The sequence below is a fragment of the Neofelis nebulosa genome, chromosome 15 (assembly GCF_028018385.1).
Source record: "Neofelis nebulosa isolate mNeoNeb1 chromosome 15, mNeoNeb1.pri, whole genome shotgun sequence".
In the NCBI taxonomy this organism is placed as follows: Eukaryota; Metazoa; Chordata; class Mammalia; order Carnivora; family Felidae; genus Neofelis; species Neofelis nebulosa.
In genome coordinates this window covers 70,793,417-70,817,932 of record NC_080796.1, presented here as the reverse complement: position 1 = coordinate 70,817,932, position 24,516 = coordinate 70,793,417, and the positions used below count along the sequence as shown (strand labels likewise).

The 24,516-nt window shown below is 46.1% G+C and overlaps 2 protein-coding genes across 6 annotated transcripts in view; both read right to left on the bottom strand.

Annotated features, from left to right (window-relative positions):
• CD84 (CD84 molecule) overlaps positions 1-10,917 on the bottom strand; it is a 29,079-nt gene extending 18,162 nt beyond the window's left edge. For 2 of the 3 annotated variants that reach the window (XR_009254134.1, XR_009254135.1), the window contains exon 1: positions 10,395-10,917. Coding sequence is in view for 1 of the 3 variants with exons in the window: in XM_058700981.1 (XP_058556964.1) it covers positions 10,395-10,461 (67 nt within the window). In the remaining 2 variants the exon portion in view is untranslated. The remainder of the gene's footprint in view (positions 1-10,394) is intronic. The other variant, XM_058700981.1, reaches the window with a different exon arrangement.
• An 8,366-nt stretch (positions 10,918-19,283) lies between these two features.
• Positions 19,284-24,516, bottom strand: part of SLAMF1 (signaling lymphocytic activation molecule family member 1) — a 36,333-nt gene continuing 31,100 nt past the window's right edge. For 2 of the 3 annotated variants that reach the window (XM_058700985.1, XM_058700983.1), the window contains 2 exons: positions 23,148-23,240; positions 19,284-21,773 (listed from right to left, as the gene is read on the bottom strand). In XM_058700985.1, coding sequence (XP_058556968.1) covers positions 21,693-21,773; positions 23,148-23,240 — 174 coding nt within the window. In that variant the 3' untranslated portion in view covers positions 19,284-21,692. The remainder of the gene's footprint in view (positions 21,774-23,147; positions 23,241-24,516) is intronic. The other variant, XM_058700984.1, reaches the window with a different exon arrangement.

Genomic DNA, 24,516 nt, shown 5'->3' with positions numbered 1-24,516 from the left:
GACGCGGGGCTCGAACTCACGGACCGCGAGATCGTGACCTGGCTGAAGTCGGACGCTTAACCGACTGCGCCACCCAGGCGCCCCAACCTTGAAATTCTTAATATGATTTGAACAAGGGCGCGGACGTCTCCATGCTGCGCTGGGTTCTGCACTTGGGGCCCGATATCCCATGGCTTTTTTAAAGTCAAGCCCTCGCACCCAAGTGCTCGTCTGGTCTGTAGATTCCAGTTACATGTGAGAACAGGATGTGGTTTCTCTCTTCCAACCCCAGGCGTGTGGAGGCAGTTTGTGAAGATGAGCCAGGGCTAGAGTTCATGGTAATTGTGCCACCACAGAGTGGAGGGTGTGTGATGCCGTTTTTCAAACACGATTTCGCCCCCAGAGCAAGTTGCTCTGGAAGTGATGCTGGTGTATCATATGGTGATGAGGCAGGCGCACTGGTAGGTAGGTGGAGCCGGTGAGGATCCCAGGCTCGCTAAGGAAAGGCCCGGGGCTCACACACGCACCCGACGCGGCCTCTGCCACCTTCAGACCCTCCAGCTGTGGTCTCAGAGAGGTGGCCACCGCGCACAGCATGGAGTGGAAAGATAAGGAGGCTGAAGATATAGGGCCTGGCACTGCAGCTTATCAGCCGGACAACCTCACAAAGTCACAGAACCTTTCTGGGTCTCGGTCGCTTCATCCGTAGAATGGCAACAATAACCCTAGAACCTGTGCTACCTAATTAGCGATCAGCAAACCAGATGACCCGCGTGGAATGTTTTGTAACCATCATGGCGCAAGAAACGTGAGCTGCTTCTGAGGCCGATAGCGATGATGAGGAGGAGGATTCTTGTCTTCGTCACTTTCTTCAGCATCACCTTTGTAATTGGTGCATACCATTTAGGGCTTCCTAGGCCACGCCTACGATGTTCCTGATGGTACCAGGACCGTGTCGAAGAAGGTGTCAGGAGCCATTACCAAGGGCTAATTCAAGTAAAGGCCAGGGAGAGTTTTCGGTACCACTCCACTTGATGGACTTTATGCTTCTCTTCAGACTTCAGGTTTTAAAAAAGAATCTCTAGATCAAGCTATCCCAATATTTAGTTTGCTTGGTGCTGTAGGGACTCAAACACTATATTAGCATCGGAGGGGACTTAAGGAAAACCTCAATTTCCGAGAGAACTCGTGGTACAAACGTGTCTTAAGGACTTACCATGTAATACACTAGGCAAGTCTCTGACCAAGACAGGGTCTCTGCCTTTTTTTTTTTGGACGGGGGGGGGGGGGTGGAATTTCATAACTGCTTAGGAAATAAGACACACAGATACACATAGCCCTCCTTTAAAAAATGAGGTAGTAAGTGGTAAATTCAAGTGAATGGCAGAGACAGTAATTACAGTAGGAATCTAAAGAAGGGAGAGATCACTGAGCTACAGAGGTTAGGGAAAACCTTCTAGAGAAAGCAGAAATTGAGGAGGACCTTGAAAGAGGGAATAGAATTTTACTGCATAAAAAGGGGAAGGGTGGGTGTCTCAGGTCTTTGGGCCCTGAATAAAAGTTCTGAAGCAGAAAAACATGCGTGTGGGTTGCACGAATATGGATTTGCATAACGGAGCAGAAAGAGATAAGGTGGAGATATATATCTGGTTTAGATATGAGGCAGCTTATCCCACAGAGGGGAACTATTAAAGTTTTTGAGAATGAAGATTAAAATGATATTTTCGCGTCCTAGAACTACAGTAATGATGTGTAGGAAGAATAAGAGGAAAGAGAAGCTGGGCTTGAGAGACCATCTTGGAGGCCATTGTAGCCATCTGCACATGAACCTGAGAATGAAAATGCGAATGGAAAGGAAGTGCGGAATTTGAGAGATAATGCAAAGAAAGGCAAGGAACAAGGAGGCATCCGAGAGAATTCAACCGCTCAACAATATGTTTGTGGGCCTCTACTCTGTGTCAGTGAAAACTGATAGATACTGGGACGCTAAGTTTATGCTGGAAAAAAGTCCAAAGGAGAAAACAGATTTAGTGTTAGAAGTATTGAATTTGAGATGATGGTGGACCATCTCAGTAAGTAGTTGGAAGGATGGAAGGTAAGGAAGGAGAATGGGCTCAACGTATTGCCTGGGGACTATGGCAGAATCCGCCCGTCATTTCCAATATGTGTTCTCTCCCTCATTCCTAGCAAGAGAATGCCTACTTTTTAGCAGGGGATACGGTCACTCGGGATAAAGATTACATCGCCCGGTGCTCTGCTAGCTAACTTTGGTCATATGACTAAGTTCAGGTCAAGGGGATTAGGGTGGAAGTGTTGTATATGACTTCTGTGTCTTTAAGAAGAGGGCGTTTTGCTCTCTTCATCTCTTCCTTGCTTCTTGCAGGCTGGGATGCTATGACAGCCGGATCTCAGACACACATTTTGTATCAAGAAGAGGAAGCCAAGTACTGAGGACGGTGGATCAGGAAGGCTGAAAAAGTATCCCTCACAACTTTGTCAACTAGTCAGTCAATGGAACTGCCAGCTCCAGACGTTTTCATATGAGCAAGAAATAAACTTCTTTCTTGAAGCCGCCCTTCTTTTTGAGAACCGTCACTTGCCATTAAACTGAAATCTATGTGGTTTAGGAATCATCCGCAAAGAGGAAGGGATGGAAGGAGAGGTGAGCCACTCAGGAAGAGTAAGGCTGAAGTCCAAGGTTGCTTTGTGAACAGGGCTCACAGCCATAGAGGAGGCACTACCAAAAAAACCTAAATAGACCAAGTGGCAAGAGAGGCACCAATACTGGACAATATCATGGACCCCGAGAGGAGAAAGAGTCTCAAGAACAGATGTTTAGTGATTCAGAGTGTTCAAGTGGAATAAGGACTGAAAATAGACCTTGGGTTTGTCCATTAGCAGGTTGTTGATGGCCTTTAAGAATGTAGTACAAGTAAGATGATTCAACTGGAGGCCAGAGTCTAGAGGACTGAGAATAGAATAAGTGGTAAAAAGTGGAAAATCCTGATCATGAAAGAAAGGGGATAAAATAGAATGGTAGCTACAGAATTAGGTAAAACTAATGTATTTGATTTTGCCTTAAGATAGAAGAGGTGTCTACATATATATGATCAATTAATTTCGGACAAAGAAACCAAGGACATATAATAGAGACAGGACAATCTCCTCAATAAATGATGCTGGGAGAACTGAACAGCCACACACAAAAGAATGAAACTGGACCACTATTCTATACCATAAAGATGAACTCAAAATGGATCGAAGTCTTGGATGTAAGACCTGAAACCATAAAACCTAGAAGGAAACATACGTGGCAAGTTCCTTGAAATCAGCCTGCGTGATGTATTTGTGAATGCGACACCAAAGGCAAAGGAAACAAAAGGAAAAATAAACAAATGGAACTACCTAGAATTAAAAAGCTGCTGCACAGTGAAGGAAACCATCATCAAAACACAAAGGAAACCCACTAATGCAAGAAGATATTTACAAATCATATATCTCATAGGGGGTTAATATCTAGTATACATAAAGAACTCATACAACTCAACAATGAAAAAAACAAACAACCTGACTAAAAAATGGTCAGAGAATCTGAACAGACACTTTTCCAAAGAAGACATAGATGGCCATAGGTACGTGAAAAGATGTTCAACATCACCAATCATCAGGGAAGAGCAAATCAAAACCACATCTATTAGAATGGCTCTTATCAAAAAGACAAGAAATAACACGTGCTGAAGAAGAAGAGGAGAGAAGGGAACCCTCATACACTGTTGGTGGGAATGTAAACTGGTGCAGCCTCTATGGAAAACAGTATGGGGATTCCTCAAGAAATTAAGAATGGGAACTACCATACGGTCCAGCTATTCCACTTCTGGGCACTTAGCTGAAGAATACGAAAACACTAATTCAAACAAGATATATGCACCCCTCTGTTCATTGCAGCATTATTTACAATAGCCAAATAGGGAAATAATCTAATTGTCCATCAATGGATATGAATGGTGATGGATTACTACCCAGCCATAAACAAGAATGAAATCTTGCCGTCTGCAATGGATGGACCTTGAGGGTATTATGTTAAGTGAAGTAAGTCAGAGAAAGACTGATACCGTACGGCTGCACTCGTATATTAAATCTAAAAAAACAACAACAACAACAACAACAACTAAACAAATACTACAAAAACAAACTCATTGATATAGAGAAGAGATTGATGGTTCCCATAAAGGGTTGGAGGGTGGGCAAAATGGGTGAAGGTCAACGACACGGTGATGGACAGTAACTAGAATTCTGGTGGTGATCACTTTGTAGTGTATATGGATGTCAAATCATAGTGTTGTACCCTTGGAACTTATATAATGCTATATACCTAAAAAAAAAAAAAAAAAAGACAGGAGAGAAGAGATTAGTTGGGGTAAGTGGTAGAGAAGAAGATGACAAAGCCACATAAAGAAGAAGATTTCCCCGATCGGCCCCACTCTAGGTTGGGTGTTCCTTCCTACTCATGGGCTCTCTGAAGCTCTGTGTTTTCCCTTCACGGTATGTGCCCTGTTATGTGGCAGTCGTGAACCTGTGTGTGTTTCTGGATGCTGTGAATGACCTGAGTGCAGGGACTTTACCCTCAAATCCCCAGACCCGGGACAGTGCAGAGACACAGACCACTAACACTTGCCGTTGAACAAAAGGTGGAATGGAAATGGTGGGCAGTGGAAACGCAGAGGGTTTTCAGTCAGAGGAGGGTCATGTCTTAGTTGTGGAAAAAGGAGATGATACCTCAAAGGGCGGGGCATTTCGTATCTTGTTGTAGGTGTGGGGGTAGAAGAGAGGCCGCTCGGTGTGGTGGAGGGAACACAGGTTTGAGCCAGGTGGGGCTGTGTTCAAGTTCAATCCCTGACATTTACTGAGACCCTTATCGTTTGCTACAAGATGGGATGTAAAAACACCCACCTCACAGAATTGTTTGGGGGCACCCACAGGTGCTTAGTACATAGCAGACATTTTGGAGCAGAGAGGATAAAAAAGATAGCCTGCATCTCTTTAGAAATGGAGAAGGTGTGGCCACCTGCTAAGAGGAAAGAGGGGAGGGCAGGTCTAGCTGGGAAGTGTAAAGATTAGGAGCACGGGTGTTGAATTCAGGTCTATCTGAACCTAGCTGTGCTATGTTGAGAAAATTGTTGAAATTCTCTTAGTTTCCTTACCTCTAAAATGTGGATAATTATTTTTAAAAATTTTTTAATGTTTATTTGTTTTTGAGAGAGAGAGAGAGAGACAGAGTGCGAGCAGGGGAGGGGCAGAGAGAGTGGGAGACACAGAATCCGAAGCAGGCTCCAGGGTCCCAGCTGTCAGCACAGAGCCCGACGCGGGGCTTGAACTCACGAACTGTGAGAGCATGAACTGGGTTGAAGTCGGACCACCCAGGCACCCCTAAAATGTGGATAATTATGAAATGCAATTGCGAAGATGTGGACTCTGCTTAATGCCTGGGACACATAAATGGTAGTTGCCATTATTATTTCGATGAATGTAAAAATGCTGAGGAAGTGTTACTATAAGGAACATCCTGGAGAGTCGGTAACACATTGAGTAAAAGGATAAAGGGGTTGCTGACCAGCCTTGGGAGGCCAGTGAAGACGAGGTGACCCGTATTTACAACATCTCTCGATGAGGGTGACTTCCTGACTTCATACACCAGACCACAGGCGGGAGGGGAGAGCATAGAAATACTACAGGAGAAGCAAAGGCAAGAAAAGGCCGGAACCCTGGGGTGTGGGCTTGGGGGTCCCCTTCGCGAAGAAAAGCCAGACTGCCTGAGCCTAGAGTCCTGGACAGCCATGAGACCCTGGGAAACTTAGCAACCTCTCTGCGCCCCAGTTTTATCAGCTTTAAAATGAAGCGACCAGTGGCACTTACCCCGGAGATGTGTTACAAGGGTTAAATGAGTTAATGTTTGGAAATTTCTTAGAACAATGCCTGGCATATAGTAGGCGCTTGTATGCGTTTGTTATAGCAAACAAAGAGCTGTGGTTACAGGGATGAAAATAACATTCCAGGCAACTCCAAAGGGACAAGGAGACACGTTGGAGGAGGCCAGCACAGAGCTGCCACCGAGAGCAGCGACGAGGAAGAGTGCTGTTGCCTAACGCCCATCTGTGTGCCCTGGCGTCTCCAGGATCCTTCAAATAAGCATTTCTTGGGCTTTTTTGGGCTCTAACTAACCATCCCCTCCTCACCTCCCACCCACTGCCTCTCCTGGATCAATAAGTCGGGGGGAGAACCCCCCCCCCTATTTTGCAGCCCCGGAAGGGGGGCTGGAGGTGGCTGCGCCCTACAGCCCCCGGAAGAGAGAGCAGATTACACTGAGTGAAGGGAAGCAGAAACCAGAGAGGAAGCAAAGGGTTGAGCAGCCAGTTTTGTGTCTTTCTCCATGAGGGTGGCAGGTCCTCGGTCACGAGGCTTTAAGAAAAGGAACCGACACCCCCACACGATACTCTACTATTGTCGGCTGGATTCTTTTTACTTTCTGTCATCTTCTTTGAGGTCTGGGTTGACTTGATCCATTTCTTCAAAACAAACAAGCGACAACAGACACGCACACAAGTTCTCAAACCCGGGTTGGGATCCTGGCCAACCATTGTTCCGTCACCACTTGCCTCTGTGGCGTACAATCAAAAGTTGAGTATAACGAAGAAAATATGGGTGCCTCGTGCCACCAACATCTGTCCCCCAACGGATCGCTCATGCCTCTTTCTTTTCCAGCTTCCGCAAAGGTAAGCCTAGTAACCCCAGATTTGCAGGTTCATTTGTCTCTAAGGTTCAGGACAGGAAGGATTTGATTCAGGAAACACCTGAATAGCCTGGGTGACCTAGCACTGAAGCTTGGAGCTCCCATTGTGAAGACACGCTGACTGCTTGGTCAGTCACCATGCTGATCTCCAGGCCTGCCTCAGCGCTTCGGGCCGCCTCCTCTTAGTTTTGTGTTGGCACACAGATGCAGCTTCCCAGCCTCTATTTGGAAACTGGATTTTTGAGCTGGTATCTTGATATCCAGTTTCCCCCGTACATATTTTTTTTCTTTTCTATAACTGGGCTTCTGCTTTGGAAGCTTTTCTGATTGTGGCAACAACCTGCCCAAACCTCTTTCTAGAACAGAGGCTTTATCTTTATCTCAAAAGTCGCTCTCTACAAGGAGTCTGGACTAGTGACCAGTGGGATCTTGCCAGGACTTTCCAGCCACGAAGTCCTGTGTCTAACCCCCAGGATGATGGTTGGGGCTTATCTGTGGACAGATAGATACCCAGTGGGTCCACTCACCTCTTAGACTCCTAACTATCGACTTCCGGAATGCTCCTACTGTGTTATACGTTCGACAGGACATCAAGACCTTGTTGATATTGGACAGCCATGAGACCTTGGGAAAGTTAGCAGCCTCTCTCTTTGTTTACTTTGAGGAAGCTAATTTGAGTCAACTCACATCATATGGATATGACTGGTACTTGAACCATGTCTGGATATGGTCATTTCCTTGGATATTCTGCCTCAGTGGCCTGCCTACACTTCTGTTTGTTGTCAAAGACTTGCCCACCAGCCCCATTCTCTGCCTGAATATTCCTGTCTTTGCGGGAATAAATCACCACTCTCCACTGACAAGTCCCAAAATGCAATCACGATCAACAGTGGGGGCAGTATTTTCTTCCGTGTTCAGCATCAAAGTGGGCAAAGGCAATCTTGTTCAGTGGTTCAGTCTAAAGACTTTGGAGTTCAAATCCTACTTCCTCCACGCTTTGGCTAAACGATCTCTAGTTTTCTGGGTTTCATCTGCAAAGTTGGGGTATGGATAATACTCGTCTCCTGTGCTATTGTGGGGATTAAGCTAAATAATACATATAGACAATGTAGAGCAATGATCCATAAGTGATTAGTCATTACTATTATCGCTGGAGGGCAGGAAAGGCAAGGTGGGTGAGGGGTTGGAGAAACTGAAGCACGTGTAGAGAAAGGGAAGAATTGAAAGAGCACGAGAAAGAACACAGAGAAGGAAACGGGTACGGAGCAGAAGTGGGGGACTTTTCCGCCTTCTACCCAAGAGGATGGGTGGCTAGACACGTGCAGAGTCAGTCAGGATCATAGTCACAAGTCATGATGAGAGAGTGGCATTTGAAGCATAAGACTGTGAGTCTTGGTTCTTTGAGAAAAGTTTTCCAACATGGAAGAGTCATGAGTTTGCCTGCCCAGACTTCTCTTATTTCAGTGACTTCAGAGGAATCTTTTGGATATGTCATTTGCGAGCACCTTCTTCCATTTAGTAGGTTGTCTTTTAGTTTTCTCGACGGTTTCCTTCGCTGTGCAAAAGGCTTTTCTTTTCACGCAGTCCAAATAGTTTATGTTTGGTTTTTGTTGCCTGTGCCTCAGAAGAGATATCTAGAAAAATGTTGCTATGCCCCATGTTGCAGAATTACAGCCTGTGCTCTCTTCTAGGATTTTTATGGTTTCTTATCACACGTTTAGGACTTTAATCCATTTTGAGTGTATTTTTGTATATGATGCTAGAAAGTGGTCCAGTTTCGTTCTTTTGCATGTGGCTGTCTGGTTTCCCCAGTACCATTCGTTGAAGAACATTCTTTTTTTTAACTGCATATTCTTGCCTTCTTTGTTGAAAATTAATTGACCGTATAATCATTGGTTTATTTCTGGGCTCTCTGTCCTGTGCCATTGATCTATGTGTCTATTTTTGTGAAACATGCTCTTGGTATTTTGATAGGGATCACAGTAAATCTGCTAGCACTTCAAAGAGCATCAAGAAATTGAAAACTTGAGGCTCCTGGGCAGCTCAGTCGGTTAAGTGTCCGACTTTGGCTCAGGTCGTGATCTCACAGTTTGTGGGTTCAAACCCCACGTCGGGCTCTGGGCTGCCAGCTCGGAGCCTGGAGCCCTGCTTAGGAGGCTGTGTCTCCCTCTCTCTCTGCCCTTCCCCGGCTTGCACTCTGTCTCTCTCAAAAATAAATAAACATTAAAAAAAATTTTTTTTAAAACGTTGAAAACTTAATGAGAGGAGGCCAGAAAGAGGGTAGCAGAAAGATCTCTGGCTCTGGGATGGGAGGAACCAATGTCCCTTTCAAGCCTTATAAATTTCAGGCTGTGAAACTTTAGGTGCATTGTTTAATCTGATCTTAGTTTATACTTTTTTTGTATGCAACGGGATTAACAATATCTATTCCTGGTAGTGGCGATCTCCATGGAGCTCAAATGAAAGGAGCCACGGTTTTAAATGGTCAAAGGAACCAGAGAGAGCAAAGTGTATTGATTTCTACCTTTTTAGGAAATCCCAACCCACCAGATTCTCTGTGTTCTAACACATGCCAGGAATTTGCTCGTCCATTTTCCCAAGGGGGTAAGAGAGACTATATGTAGATTTAGAAATGTCATCAGGGGTACCTGGATAGTTCAGTCGGTTAAGTGTCTGACTCTTGATTTTGGCTCAGGTTGTGATCTCAGGGTCGTGACATCGAGTCCCGCATTGGGCTTTGCCTTGGAATTCTCTCTCCCCCTACGCCTGCCCTTCCCCTGCTCACACAGGTACACATGTGCACGTGAGCTCTCTTTCTCTCTCTCTCACTCAAAAAAAAAAAAATAGAATAATAGAAATGTCGAGCATAGTCAATTTTTATATACAGAAGGCTATTGTTTGAATTTAATGAGAAAATACAGGCAATGACAAGACACTCCCAGAGCTGTGTTAATGTTACATAGTTTTCTTTGTACTAACAACAACAAATATTCATGTGTCCTTGTAGGTTACTGTTAAGCCGGAGGTAAGAAAAACAGCATTTCGAGTTCTCCATTTCTTTTTTGAGATCTAACTTACTTGCAAAATGGAAATACCAGTCTCTTCCTCATTTATTTTAGAGGGTTTTGGAAGACAGAAGCAGAGTAATAATAGCTCTGAATGTGCTTTGAAAACAAAGGAGAGAGATAAGAGAGATAAAGTGTCCACGATGATAATTACGAGCATGCATTACTCTAACCTGGGGGAGCAAGGACACATCCCCGGGAAGGGCACACCTCTGTCAAAAACCATGCACCAGAATCTAAGGCCAAAAAGAAATGCTTTTAAGTTATTCCCGGTTTTAGATGCCTTTCTGGGTGGGCTTACCAAGTGCTGTCGCTCGGGAGCAGAGGGGTTTGTCTCAAACTGTTGGACACCGGGCACAGATAAAATTCAGAAATATAAACTCTAAAGCTGAAGGACAGTTACGTTTGGATCCTAGGTCTCTCCCCAGCCAGTTGGATACCTTTTGAGACCCAGGGTGTGTGCACTAACATAGACCAAGAGGGCAAGTCAAAGTCTTCCTCAAGGGCGATTTCTGAAACTTAATGGAAGTCTAGGAAGGGCATCAACAAAGGTCAGAACTCACAGGTTTGCAGGCAAAGGAGCAAGGTCCACAGGTAGTGCTGACCCATCTTCTTCCAGCGTGTAATCATATGTGGACAGGAAGGCGTTCCTCCGGCAAAGAGACAGTTTCACGTGAAGTGCCCTTGGTCGGTTTATAGCCCCGACTAAGAAAGGAAGTGTGAGCTAGCGGATTGGGGAAACACTGGCCCATGTATTACGATGATAATTTTTTTCCCATCGTATAACACAAAATGCCTAGCATTAATTAACTATTTATTCAACAAATGCTTATTGGATGCTTGCTGCGTGCCAGGCACTCTTCTGGGCGCGGGCAATATAAGGAGCGACAAAGCAGCGGATGTCTCTCCCTTCGTGGAGCTCGAGGTTCTTGCTGGGGAGATCAACCATTAAACACGCAATTCCCACAGAGGATGGTAAGTGTTGCAATAGAGAAAATCCGGGGGACTGGGAGAGCAGCGGGGGTCTCTAACCCAGGCAAGGTGAGTGTGGGGAAGGCTTTCTAGAGGAGCTGAGAGTCCAGCTGGGGCAGACCTGAAAAGCAAGTTCGCATTATTGGGCGAAAGGCGGTAGGGGAAGACGGAATAGGAAGAATGTGTTGACACGATAGGCGTCTAAAAATGGTAACAACTCACATTATGTAATTATAGTTATATGTAATCATATATAATAGGATTATATATAATTCTACTATATATAATTGTTTTGTGTATAGTTATGTTGATTATATACATTATTATGTACACAATGCATCTACTATATAATATAATGAATATAATTACATTATGATCGAGCCAGATGTAACACAGGACTGAACTGTTCTCTGGTAGAGACCTCCCACTCCCTGTTAGAAGAATATCAGGGGCCTCGTAGGGGTGTGGGGTGCCAGGGAGCGGTGGTGGGAATAAATATTGGGGCCCAGAAGCCAGGCAGTTTAAACGCGAACCCAGCAGTTCTGGAGAGTGCTGGGGAAACAGAGAACATGGCCCCTGAGACCTAAGTAAAGCTTTTCCCACGGAGAGGAGTCCTTAGCCCCTTCCTGGGCCTTCAGGGTCATTCATCGACCTATCCTCCTCCTCATTCTTCATCCATACTTGGCCAAAATCGAGTAGTGGGTTTCCTTTATCTACATAAAGGTAGCACATGCTGAGCTAGGCAGCTGTCTGGCACCGAAGACACATTGACAATAAAAATGAAACTTCCCAAATTGAGTATTTCATTTCACAAGATTGAACCATATTACTTTCATATTTTTCGCAAGAGGTCTTCCTGAAATATGTAATTGTTACACGTGCAAAAACACACATCAATCACGTATTCGTGGCACAGAGAAGGAAGAAAGAAGAAAGGGCATGAAGTTGCCAAGAGCTGCTGAAAAGCCGACTTTGTATTCTCTTTCTTCCGTCTTCATTCTCTGTAAGATGCTCAATCTTCCCTTACAGTGCACAGCCCTTGCTTGGTCTCAGGTCTATGTCTTCAAAAATCCTAGATTGGTACATGACTCAGGGATTTATCTCCTGTTGGGCGTGGACCGGTGTCTTATCTCTGTGTTTCAGCCTTATTGCCTGACAACTAGGCTATTTTTATCAAGAAGATACTAACTTCTGAGACTTCGTCTCTTGATATGATGCAGAAAGATACACAAGTCCTTCCATCCCATAACAACAACAACAACAACAACAAAATAAAAATCAAGATTTTCTACGGGACGTACAAGGTATGCAAAAAAAACCTTGATGGACTGAATTCCGGTGAAAAAATATGCCCTTCGTAGTTGAGCAGAGAGCCAAGCAGCTCAAGACTTGGGGCAGGATCTGGTCTGGGGTACAGACCAGCAGAAGAGAGAGTCTGCCAAAAACAGAGACTTTGAGGAGAAGGACAAATGAGATGAAACTTATGTGATGGTGTGGGCTGGCAAGACAGGCTGGAATTTGGAAGCCCCCAGTGCAAGACAAAATTGTCTTGCCCAACAAGTCCCATCCCCTCCGGAATTTTGCTGAGAAAGTGGCACTGAGGAGGGGCTGGAAATCAGAGGCAAGTTGTATGGTATCGCATATTTCATAATAGTTGGATTCCAGAGTTTTAATACAAAAGTAAACAAAAAAGTACGGAAGCTGCAGCCCAACATTGTCCCACCTCAAATATCAGCAAGATCTAAAAGGCACGGGTGGTGAAGGAGGTGAGGGGTTAAGTTAATTACAGATGAATCCTATTCCAGCTTAATTTTTTTAATGTTTATTTATTTTTGAGAGAGAGAGAGAGAGAGAGAGCACGAGTGGGGAAGGGTCAGAGAGAGAGGCAGACGCAGAATCTGAAGCAGGCTCCAGGCTCTGAGCTGTCAGCACAGAGCCCAATGCTGGGCTCGAACCCACCAACCACGAGATCATGACCTGAGCTGAAGTCAGACGCTTAATCGACGGAGTCACCCAAGCGCCCCCTATTCCAGCTTAATTTGATTCTAAGTGAAATATTAATGAGCAGCTTCGCCCTCAAACTGCCATGCAGAGGGAAGGGGCTACATTCCCAGGAAAATAAATAAAGCAAAGCAGAATAGAGTAAAAAATATTACACCTGAATATACACTATCTCTTGTTTTTAGAGTCCGTTTTGTCCGGGGTGCCTGGGTGGCTCAGTTGGTTGAACGTCTGATCATGGACTCAGGTCATGATCTCGCGGTCCATGGGGTCGAGTGTTGGACTGTTTGCTGTTAGCGCTGAACCCACATTGGATCCTTCATCGCCCTCTCTCTCTGCACCTCCCCCACTCGTGCTCTCTCTCTCTCTCAAAAATGAATAAACATTTAAAAAATAAAAACTATTTTGTCTGATATAGGTATAGCTACTTCAGTTTTCTTTTGGTTTCCACCTGTATGGAATATCTTTTTCGATCCCTTCACCTTCAATCTGTGTATGCCTTTACATCTTAAGTTATAGACATCAAATTACATAATGATAAAGAAGACAATCCAGCAAGAGGATATAACATTTATAAAAATGTATGCATCCAACATAGGAGCACCTAAATACACAAAGCAAATACGAAAAAAAAAACCTAAAAGAAAAAATTGACAACAAAACAATAAGAGTAGGAGACTTTAATACCCCATTTACATCAATGCATAGATCATCCAGACAGAAAATGATGGGGGGGGGGGTGCGTCTGGGTGGCTCAGTCGGTTAAACGTCCGACTTCACCTCAGGTCATGATGTCATGGTTCTTGAGTTCGAGCCCCGCATTGGGCTCTGTGCTGACAGCTCAGAGCCTGGAATCTGCTTTGGATTCTGTGTCTCCCTCTCTCTCTGCCCCTCCCCCGCTCATGTTCTGTCTCTCTCTCTGTCTCAAAAATAAATATACATTAAAAAAATTTTTTTAAAGAAAGAAAATGATAGGCAAAGCTCAGCCTTAAATTACCCATTAGTCCAAATGGACTTAGCAGATACACAGAACATTCCATCCAAAAGGAGCAGAATATGCATTCTTCTCCAGTGCACATGGAACATGTTCCAGAATAGGTCATATGTTAGGCCACAAAACAGTTCTTAATAAATTAAAAGAGAATTGAATTCATACCAACCACCTTTTCTGACCACAATGGTATGAAACTAGAAATTATGCGAAGAAAACTAGAAAATTCTCAAATATGTGGAGATTAAACATGTTGCTGAACAACTAATGGGTCAAAGAAGAAACCAAAAGAAATTTTTTAAATACCTGACGATGAATTAGAATGGAAATATACCAAAAATTTGTGAGACGTAGCAAAAACAGTTCTAAGTGGAAAGCTCATAGCCATAAATGCCTATCTCAAAAAAAAGCAAGACAAGTCCCAGATAAATAACTTTCCACCACAAGGAACGAGAAAAGGAAGACCGAGTGATGCCCAAAGTTAGTGGAAGGAAGGAAATAACACAGGTTAGAGCTGAAATAAGTGAAGTGAGCATGAAAAACACAATAGACAAGATCAATGAAATCCAGAGTTGGCTCTTTGAAAAGATAAACAAAATTGAAAGGCCAGCTTTTAGCTACTCTCACCAATAAAAAAAGAGAGAGGGCTCAAGTGAATAAAATCAGGAATTAACCTATACATACACGGTCAGTTAATTTATAACAAAGGAGCCAAGAACATACAAGGGAAAAGGATGGTCTCTTCAATGAATGGGAGGTATTCCATTCATTGAAGTTTTCTGGGAAAACTGGATATTCACATGCAGAAAGTGAAACTGGGCCCTATCTTACACCATAGACAAAAATGAACTCAAAATAAGTTAAAGACTTGAATGGAAGACCTGAAACCACAAAACTCCCAGAAAACAGGCGGTGAGCTTCCTGACATAGGTCTTGGTGATGAGTTTTTTGAATCCGGTGCCAAAATCAAAGGCAACAAAGCAAAAACAAACAAACGGGACTACATTTAACTAAAAAGCTTCTGTGCAGCAAAGGAAACCACCAGCAAAAGGCAAAGGCAACCTGTTGAATTGGAGAGAATATTTGCAAATTATACGTCGGATAAGATGCTAATATCCAAATACATAAAGAATTCATATAACTCCATAGCAAAAAAAAAAAAAAATCCAATTAAAAATGGGCAGGGGTGCCTGGGTGGCTCAGTTGGTTAAGCATCTGACTTCAGCCTAGGTCATGATCTCACGGTCCGTGAGTCTGAGCCCCGCGTCAGGCTCTGTGCTGTCAGTTCCGAGCCTGGAGCTTGCTCTGGATTCTGTGTCTCCCTCTCTCTCTGCCCCTCCCACTCTGCCACTCACACTCTGTCTCTCAAAAAAACAAGTAAACATTAAAAAAAATGTAAAGAAAATGGGCAGAAGATCTGAACAGACATTTTTCTAAAGAAGACACACAGATGGCCAACAGGTACGTGAAAAGATGCTCAACGTCATTAGCCATCAGGGAAATCAAATCAAACCACAGTAAGGTACTTCTATACATCCTTTAAAATGGGTAAAATGAAAAAAAAATCACTGTGCTGGTTAATTTCATGTGTCAACCTGACCGGGCCACAGGATACCCGGAGGGCTGGTAAAACACAACTTCTGAGTGTGTTGGGAGGGTGTTCCTGGGGGAGGTTAGCACGTGAATCAGTGCACGGAGTAAGGCGGAGTCATCGGCCTCCTGCCCTCTGCCTGGGGATTGCACATCGGTGCTCCTGGACTCTGGAAGGTACAGCACCAACTTTCCCGCCTCTTCAACTGGCAGACAGCAGGCTGTAAGACTTTTCAGGCTCCATCATCACATGAGCCAAATCCTTAGGATAAACCCCATTCTGGCTATACGTGTATATATCCAATTGGTTTTGTTTCTCTGGAGAAACCTGACTCGCCATATCACGTGTTGGCAGGGATACGGAAGCACCGAAACTCTTGCAATGCTCCTGGCTTATGTGTACCGAAAATGGCGGCTGTGGATGAATGTTCATGTCCCCCTATCATCCATATGTTAAAATCTAACCGCCAATGTGATGCTATCAGGTGGGAAGTTGGGGTGGGGGGTGGTGTGGAAAGTGATTTGAATGGAACCCTCATGAGTGGGATTGTGCCCTTATAAAAATGGCCCCAGAGAGCGTCCTCCCCCTTCCGCCATGTGAGGACACGGTGCGAAGACAGCCATTCACACCAGGAATCTGGTCCTCCCCGCACCAAATCTGCTGGCACCGTGATCTGGCACTTTCTTCCCTCCAGAACCACGAGAGAGCAATTTCTGTTGTTTATAAGCCACCTAGTTTACAGTATTTTGTCACAGCAGCCCGAATGGGCTAAGACGATATTAGAAAACAGTGGCGGGGCACCTGGGTGGCTCAGTCGGTTCAGCCTCCGACTTCAGCTCAGGTCACGATCTCACGGTTCGTGCGTTTGAGCCCCGGGTCGGGCTCTGTGCTGACAGCTCAGAGCCTGGAGCCTGCTTCGGATTCGGTGTCTCGCTCTCTCTCTCTCTGCGCCTCCCCCTCTCTCTCTGTCCCTCCCCATCTTGTGCTCTGTCTCTCTCTTTCTCCAAAAAGAAAAAAAAAAAGCACACTGTAGCGTGTGGTCTGATAAAAGGCACACACAATGTGCTTAAAAGTGATCAAAAACTTTTAGGCACGTAACAACACAGCACTTGCATTCATGAAACAAAAATTGCTTGAAATACAATTGGAATTTGCCGGAAGGATGGCCAGTGTTTCTTTTTATTCAAATTAACCTGGCCACCTAACACGGTCATGAGGGTGCGTCTGGGCCAGCTCACTGCACTGTTTCCTTCTAGTTTCTTCTTGGAGGAGCTACCTGCTCTACATCCACAAACCAGCCAGAAGTCACTGCTTCTACTGCAAAGTTCTTTCTCTTGCCAATACGTTGTATTGCCTTAATAGCGTGGCCTAAATCTGAAACAAATCGGTTCTGTTAGTGATTACACGTTGCATTTGAAGAAACGTATACAAAGCTGTATTTTTCTATCAGTAATAAGAATTAATTAGTATTGGGGCAACTGGGTGGCTCGGTGGGTTAAGCAGCTGACTCCAGCTCAGGTCATGATGTGGCGGTTTGTGAGTTCGAGACCCCCGTCGGGCTCTGTGCTGACAGCTCAGAGCCTGGAGCCTGCTTGAAATTCTGCGTCTGCCTCTCTCTTTCTGCCCCTCCCATGCTCACACTCTGTCTCTCTCTGTCTCTCAATAATAAATAAAAGTTAAAAAAAAAAGAATTAATTGGTATTGATATCCCTACTGCCTAACAAAATGAAATAGTAGCATTTATTTCTCTCAGTAGGCTGGAATGATCTCCATACTGAACTCTACTGGACAATTCTTGACTCTCCTATTTCTAGAATAATCATATAACTTATCATCTAAGCCAAGGAATGTCTGAGATTTAAAAGGGCACTTAACTGGGGCACGTGGGTGGCTCAGGCAGTTAAGTGTCTGCCTTCAGTTCAGGTCATGATCACGGTTGGTGAGTTCCAGGCCCGCATTGGGCTCTGTGCTGACAGCTCGGAGCCTGGAGCCTGCTTCTGATGCTGTGTCTCCCTCTCTCCCTGCCCCTCCTCCGCTCAATCTGTGCCTCTCTCTCAAAAATAAACATTAAAAAAAAATTTTAAAGGGCACTTAACTAATTAATACCTTGTGATTTTTTTGAAATATTAATATGTTGGATGACAAATTGATTTTTATTATAATGGTGAACTGGAAAAATAGTTTAAAAACATTTTCAAAGAGGTTATAATCTACAAAGAGACATAAACTCATGTCTAAAAATTAGGCATAATTTTAATGAACATTAAAACAACGGTGTTATGGGGCACCTAGATGGCTCAGTTGGTTAAATGTCTGACTCTTTTTTTTTTTAATTTTTTAAAAAGTTTTTTTTTTAAGTTCATTTATTTTGAGAGAGAGAGAGAGAATGAGTGGCAGAGAGAGAAAGAGAGAGAATCCCAAGCAGACTCCTCACCATCAGCACAGAGCCCGACAAGGAGCTTGAACTCACAAACCATGAGACCGTGACCTGAGCCAAGATCAAGAGCCAGAAAGCATTTGACTCTTGATTTTGGCTCAGTTCATGATCCCACAGTCATGAGATTGAGTCCCGTGACCTGCTTGGGATTCTCTCTGTCCTCTCTCTCTCTCTGCCCCTCCCCGACTGTCTTATGCATACGCACTTTCTCAATATAAATAAACACTAAAAAAAAAAACCACACCCAACTGTGTTGTATCACATATGTGATTGGCCAAGAAAATCGGCTAAGATCAATTGCTATTGAGGAAAGGGGAAAGAAGGAACTTTAATGTACTGTCAGCAGGAGTATAAATTTTGCAGAACAATTGCACACATTTAGTGTTGACTATTTGCATAAATATTTGCATAAATTATGCTTTTTTCCCCCCTCTCATCTAATTCTCAACTCCAAAGTGTGACTGCAGTAAAGGTAACTCTGATATCTTGATTCTTTTTTTTTTTTTTTTAATTCTGAGCTGCAGTGTTTCATCTTTGGCTGGAAATTTTCTACATTTTCATTGTTCCTTCAGACTTTTTATCTAAAATAAGCCTACTCTCCTCACTCCTCCCTCTGAGTCTGGCGCACCTCCTATGAGCTTCCTGAGCATCCCTTTCTTCCCCTGTCATTAAGGTGACTAACACATTCTGGTTTGCCCAACCATTGCCCCGTTGTAATTACTAACAGTATCTCCTTTATCGTCCCATGGATCCCTAGATGACAAGTTCTAACACTTAGTAGGAACTTAATAACTCTGTTGAATGAGGGAAGCGTTGAATAAAATTAGGAGTCTTCTGTGACAGAAACTAACTGCAGCGAACCTTGACTAGCGCTGGCCGTCAGTTCACGATGGGCTTCCTTATCTCTAACGGAAGGGGTCAACTCTCCCTCCAGCCCGCAAGTGTTGGGAACTGATGAGGATTCGGCCACAGCTTCAGCGAGTCTGTGACTCAGTCCTGATCCTTTAAACCAGAAGCGGTGTGGGGGATGCTGGTGTGGGGTGGACTGTATTGCTACGTCTCCCCCTTGTGGCTGTTGTGGGGAACTCATCACAAAATCCTTTCTGGTTCTAAGGAGGTGGTTCTGTGGATCTGAACCCAGATTTCGTTTGAGTTTGAGATAGGGTCTGGGCATCAGTATATATTTTTAAAGCTCCCCAGGGAACTCGAATATTTATTTCACCTTGGGAACACGAGCAGGTGTGGGCCCACACAGCTCTCGTCTCTGTGGGAGGGTGGCTCCTACCTTGAGCTAAAACCCTTGCCCACACCCTAGGAAAGAGACAGCTCCCCACCTCATCAAACCAAATGAGACACCCTCAGCGCTTCATAGCTTCAGAGACACAAGTCTGTGGAACGTGTCTTGCCATACTGCTACGTTATGAATCCTTCAGGTGACACGAGACAAAAGTGCACGTTCCTTGATGGATTGTCTGAATTTTATTCATTTCCAGGAGGTAGAAACAACAACTCAGGAAGAGACGTAACTTACTGTAATCGTGGTCCTTCAGCCCCCATATGCACCCTTTACCAGCACATCAGCTCGCGTGGCCAGACTGAGTGTCCTGGACAGGCCTGGGACCACACCGGCCCGTATTGTAGAGCACCACCAGTCCCTTAAGCCCGAGAATGGTCTGTTCCTCTTGAGTTCTCCAGAATTCAGATACGCTCAGTCAAAAGAAGACACGAGGGAAGAAACACGGGGAAACTGGACTTTTTTCGTCTTTAGGCCTGAGGAAAAGGAACGCTCCAGCCCAGCAACAGTGCCTTCGGGGAAGGGTGTGAGCTGAGGGCTCTCTGCTTTCCCGCTTGAACCCGGAGCCTGGATGGTGCAGAACAGGACGTCAAATGTCATTCGAAGGTCAGCCTGAAGGTCCGCACGACACGGCCATCCTCCTCAGTGAGGTCTTGAGCCCAGGCCTGGGAATTTTGAGGGGATAGTCTCTTCTTCCCCACTTTGTTTCCTTCCTTCCACCGGGTGGGGTTCGGCCACGGGAAAAACCCAGGTGTCGGGAACCGATCTGCTAGAACAATGTGAGTCGTAGTAAAGGACCGAGTGCTCATAACCTCAGAGTTTACAAATCCTTGATAGTAGCTCCCTTAGTTTTGGAGAATAGACAGCTGACGAGCCTCAGTTTATACCAGGGTGGTGTAGAGAACTTTGTTTTCTTTTTCTGCCTTCCCAGAATTGAAACCCAATGCTTGCGTTTGCAGAATTCCTAACTCCTAAGAGGGAGAGCCCACCAAGCACTACGAAAATGGAACGTTCCAGATACTCAATTCCCAGTCTCCCTTGGAGGTAGGACATGGGCGTGTGACCTAGAACTGGCCACTCAGTCCCCAACTCTGAACTAGAAACAAGAAAGGAAGAGACAAGGAGGAGGTCACCCTGGTGCAGACGGGGCACCGGCAGTATTGGCCTGCTGAGTCCAACTGAGGCAGGGGAGGGGGTGGCGGAGTCGGGGTCTAGTTCCATCAGGACGAGAGCAGTGCCCCTGGCACTCAGCGTCCTTGAGCTGAACAGTCGGTGACCCTCGTCATATGGTTGTGAGATTGCTGGTGATTTCCTAACCCACGTTCACTAAGGTCATAGAAGAACCTATCAGAAAAAAAGAGCTTAAACTGAAGAAGGCCTGTCTGAGAGCAAGAAGAGGAAGAAAATAGGACTTTACTGAAAGAGACACTTTCTGTCTCTGGCCTGCAATTGAAGTCAGGAAGCGTGGAATTACTTGCAGCTGTCGGGTCACAATATGTTCACTTTCCACTTCGGGATAAATGTAGCGTGAGGAGGGGTGGGGCACAGGTGCCTGGTAAGGACCCTGTGGGTATAAAATGGGTTCAGAACGTGGCGAGAGGGTCTCTGCTGAGGCTCAACACTGCTGTTCAATGGAGTCAACAGAGAAACAGGGATTCAAAAATCATTTGGAGAAGTGAAAGATCAGCCTGGGGCCACTTCTGATAATTCTGAATTCCTCTGTAACGGTGTCATCACCAACTCTCGTCACGTTTCTTTAAACCTAATGCCATCTGCATGGAACGTTTTTTCAGAGTTCTTAAATACTTAAATATCACATATATAAGTATATATATTTATATGTTCTATAATATTATACTTAAATACCCTGTAATGTTTTGAGACTCTTAGGTGATTTTCCTTCCATTATTCAAAGCTCAGAGACTTCACAGTCTTGCTGTCGGTTTATTGACCCTTCAGCTTCCGGGTTTTGCAAATAAAGTACTGACTCTATTAGCTTCTTTCATTGAATAATCCCAGAGTGTTCTACCTATAATAAGGAGTTCACCCTTCACTGCCCGTCCAGAGGGAGAAAGTGAGGCACAGGGCCCTGATCGGGGCTGCGTGGGGAGCGGGGTCGGCTCCCAGGACCAGGCATAGGCACGTGAGCTGTCCCAGGCTTCGTGGCTGGTGGGCAGCTGCCTGGGAGGCACTGGGGGCCCCAGCTTCCCGCCTTTGGCTCTTATCGTCCGGTCCGGGCAAGGGGCAAGACTCCTGGAGGACTGAGCTCATGGGACCCACATGACTCATTCCGTCTGCTACACCACAGAGCTGGAAAGCTGCACCAAGTAGGTCTCTGTTCCGAGCCTGAGCCCCGAGGAGCAGGCTGAGCGCTTGGAAAGCCTCGGCCCCTCGTCCATCGCACGGGTGGCTGTGGAAGAAGCATCACCAGGGCGTCGATCTGAGAAGAAGGCAGATGTGCACAGCGTCGCGGGGAGCTTGGGACCTGGGGCCACGCGCGGTGCTTATCCGGGCCCCTCCACGTTGCTGCGGAAAGTCCCTTCACTGAGTCTCTGGGGTCAGCTCTCCGGCAGTGTCACGCTGGCGTAGACTGTGATGGACTTTGGTTCCTGAGGGCAAAACAGAAGTCTGTGGGTTCAGGCACTGGCTTCACAGGCTGCAAACGGAAACCGTGCTGCTTAGTAAAAGGAGAGGGTCTCAGGTATCAGGTGGCGTGGGGACCTGCCGGGGACGGCACTCGGGTCCCCCACTGCCAGCGTCCCCTCCGCCCCGGGGCTCCAGCTCCCTCCCGGGTGTGCGCACACAATCAACAATCACCACCGGGAAGACCAGGAGAGATGTCCCCCTTTGCTCTGTGTCCTGCCCCTGCCTTAGAAGGAAAACCATTGGCTCTGCTCTAGGTTGGACGCGGGTCACGGTTTGGGGAAGCCACGATGTTCTGATTTACTGAGGTTTAGAAAGGGTTAATGAGACCCAAAGGGAGAAGGAAAGATTGCAGCCCACAGGAAGGGAGAGGAGACAAGGACTTGGGGCAAAGACATCTTCTAGGTCAAGTGCACTCAAGAGGCAGAGAAAGAAAGACAAGAATGGAAGAATTCAGGGGGGGTTGCTGTAAAATGTGAAATATAACAGACTGCTTCGATGAAGAAAACTTCTTTAAAAATCTGTATTCTTTCTTAAAACTTTTTAAAGCCAGATCCTTGTGTTCACTTTCCCCATTGGATAGGATAGCGTCCTCAGAATAGAGTCCCGATGCAGACGGGGCATCTTCCCAGGCATTTCCGGGTGTCTGTCCAGCTGTGGGAGCTTTGAGGCAGGGGGCGAATGGAAGCATTTCTGTGGCCTTTTGATCCTCAATTGTCTCAGAAAATGCTTTATTTAATATAGAGCCCCACTAGAGCCAAGATTTCAGCCCAGAATTTCTGTCCATTTAGGAAAAGGCATAGTTCCCATCAAGCCAGTTTAATCCATGGTCATTTTGCAGTGGGCGGAGCCGGCGAGGCTCAGTCTGGGCCACACGCCACAGGGTCCTCTGGGCTCATGCCAGGCAGAGTGCCACTCTGAGACCTTCTGGTGAGATGGGACTGGATGGAGCCTCGGCCCGAGCCTTTTAACAAAGCTCCCCCCCCCCCCCCGCCCCGTGATTCTGTTCTGCAGCCGGACTCCTGGATGCAAGATGCAAATCCCAAATGTCAAAGTGCTCTGGGACCACCTGGGGAGGTTGCTGTTTAATGTAGAGATGCCTGGTTACTCAGCGTGGACATTCTGATTGACCCGGTAGAAAGCCCCAGGAAAATGAATTTTTAGCAAATACATGTATGCCGATGCCGATGGGGTTCTTGGACAACCCTCAGGGAAACACTAGGGAACAGAGAGAGCTGTGTCCCCAAGTGAGCATCCAGGAGGGGTCTCCTGGAAGTCCCGCAGCCACAGAGGTTCCTGGTGACCCACGTGCCAGGGCCTGCCTTCTCCTCTTCAGGAGACGGCCTCTTCCCTCCCTGCAGAGAGGAGGCCCAGACCGGTTCCTCACCTGGACAGGCTCTGGGACAGGTTCTGTGGCAGCGACATAAATGGTGGTGCAGGGGTCCTGAGCTGACGGGGCATCAGGTTTCTTCTGAATGGACTAGAAGAGAAGCAAAGAAAGCAGGAAATCAACCGGGCAGTGGATTCCACCAGATCCGCCCCATGGAGAAGCCCAAGGTCCAGAAGCTTTGAGCTAGAAAGCCCCTCAGAGTCCATTGGCCCAGCCACCTTCCCTGGTGGAAAGGTCCCTCCAAATTCCCTGGAATTCAATCTCAGAGTCCATTGGCCCAGCCACCTTCCCTGGTGGAAAGGTCCCTCCAAATCCCCTGGAATTCAGCTCTCGGGGCTTTGCTTGGACGCCCCAGTCGACATTGTGGAACTCACAGTCTGGTGGGGCAGCCCACGTCACCATGAGCTCCTCCCAGATGTCTTAAAAGTCTTCCTCATGGTGAACTGGCATCGCCGTGGCTCCCACCAGGGCAGCTGGAGGGAACGGGGTCTTCATAAGATCTGTCTCGCTCCTGTCACCGACAGCACACAGAGCTCATCCCTTCCCACACTGCTGTTTGTACTATTCCTTCCTCTGACACGGTTTCCCGAGACTTCTCTTTCCCGTCCAAGTACTGAACTTAACAATAGGCACACATATCCAGAGGTACCAGTTTACGAACTTTTCTGCAGATGCCACATCGGGCTCACATGCACTCTGTTAAATCTCGTAGCGACACGTCACCGATGGGGACGCTAAGGCTCAGAAAGACTTCACACTTTCCTACGTGCACGTGCATGAAGTATCAAAGCCAGGAGTCCCACCGACTTAGAGGCACAGGGGAGAAGTTAAGAAGTTTGGGAAAGGAGAGGGGCTGCCTGGGTGGCTCAATTGGTTGAGCGTCCGACATCAGCTCAGATCATGACGTCATGGTTCGTGTGTTTGAGCCTCGTGTCAGGCTTGCTGCTGTCAGCACAGAGCCCATTTCAGACCTTTTTTTTTTTTTTTTTTTTTTTTTAATGTTATGCAGTTTTCAGAGACAGAGAGAAAGGGTGAGCGGCAGAGTGGCAGAGAGAGAGGGAGGCACAGAATCCGAAGCGGGCTCCAGGCTCCGAGCTGTCGGCACAGAGCCCGACGCGGGGCTCGAACTCACGAACTGTGAGATCATGACCTGAGCCGAAGTCGGCCGCTTAACCGACTGAGCCACCCAGCCGCCCCCACATCTGCTGTTCCCCTCTCTCTGCCCCTCCCCCTCTCGTGCTCTCACTCTCAAAAATGAATAAAACATTTAAAAATGAAAAAGAAAAGAAGTTTGGGAAATGAGAAAAGAAGCGTAAAGGAAACCGTCTACAGTCTTACCACTTTGACACAACATGGCTATTAGCAC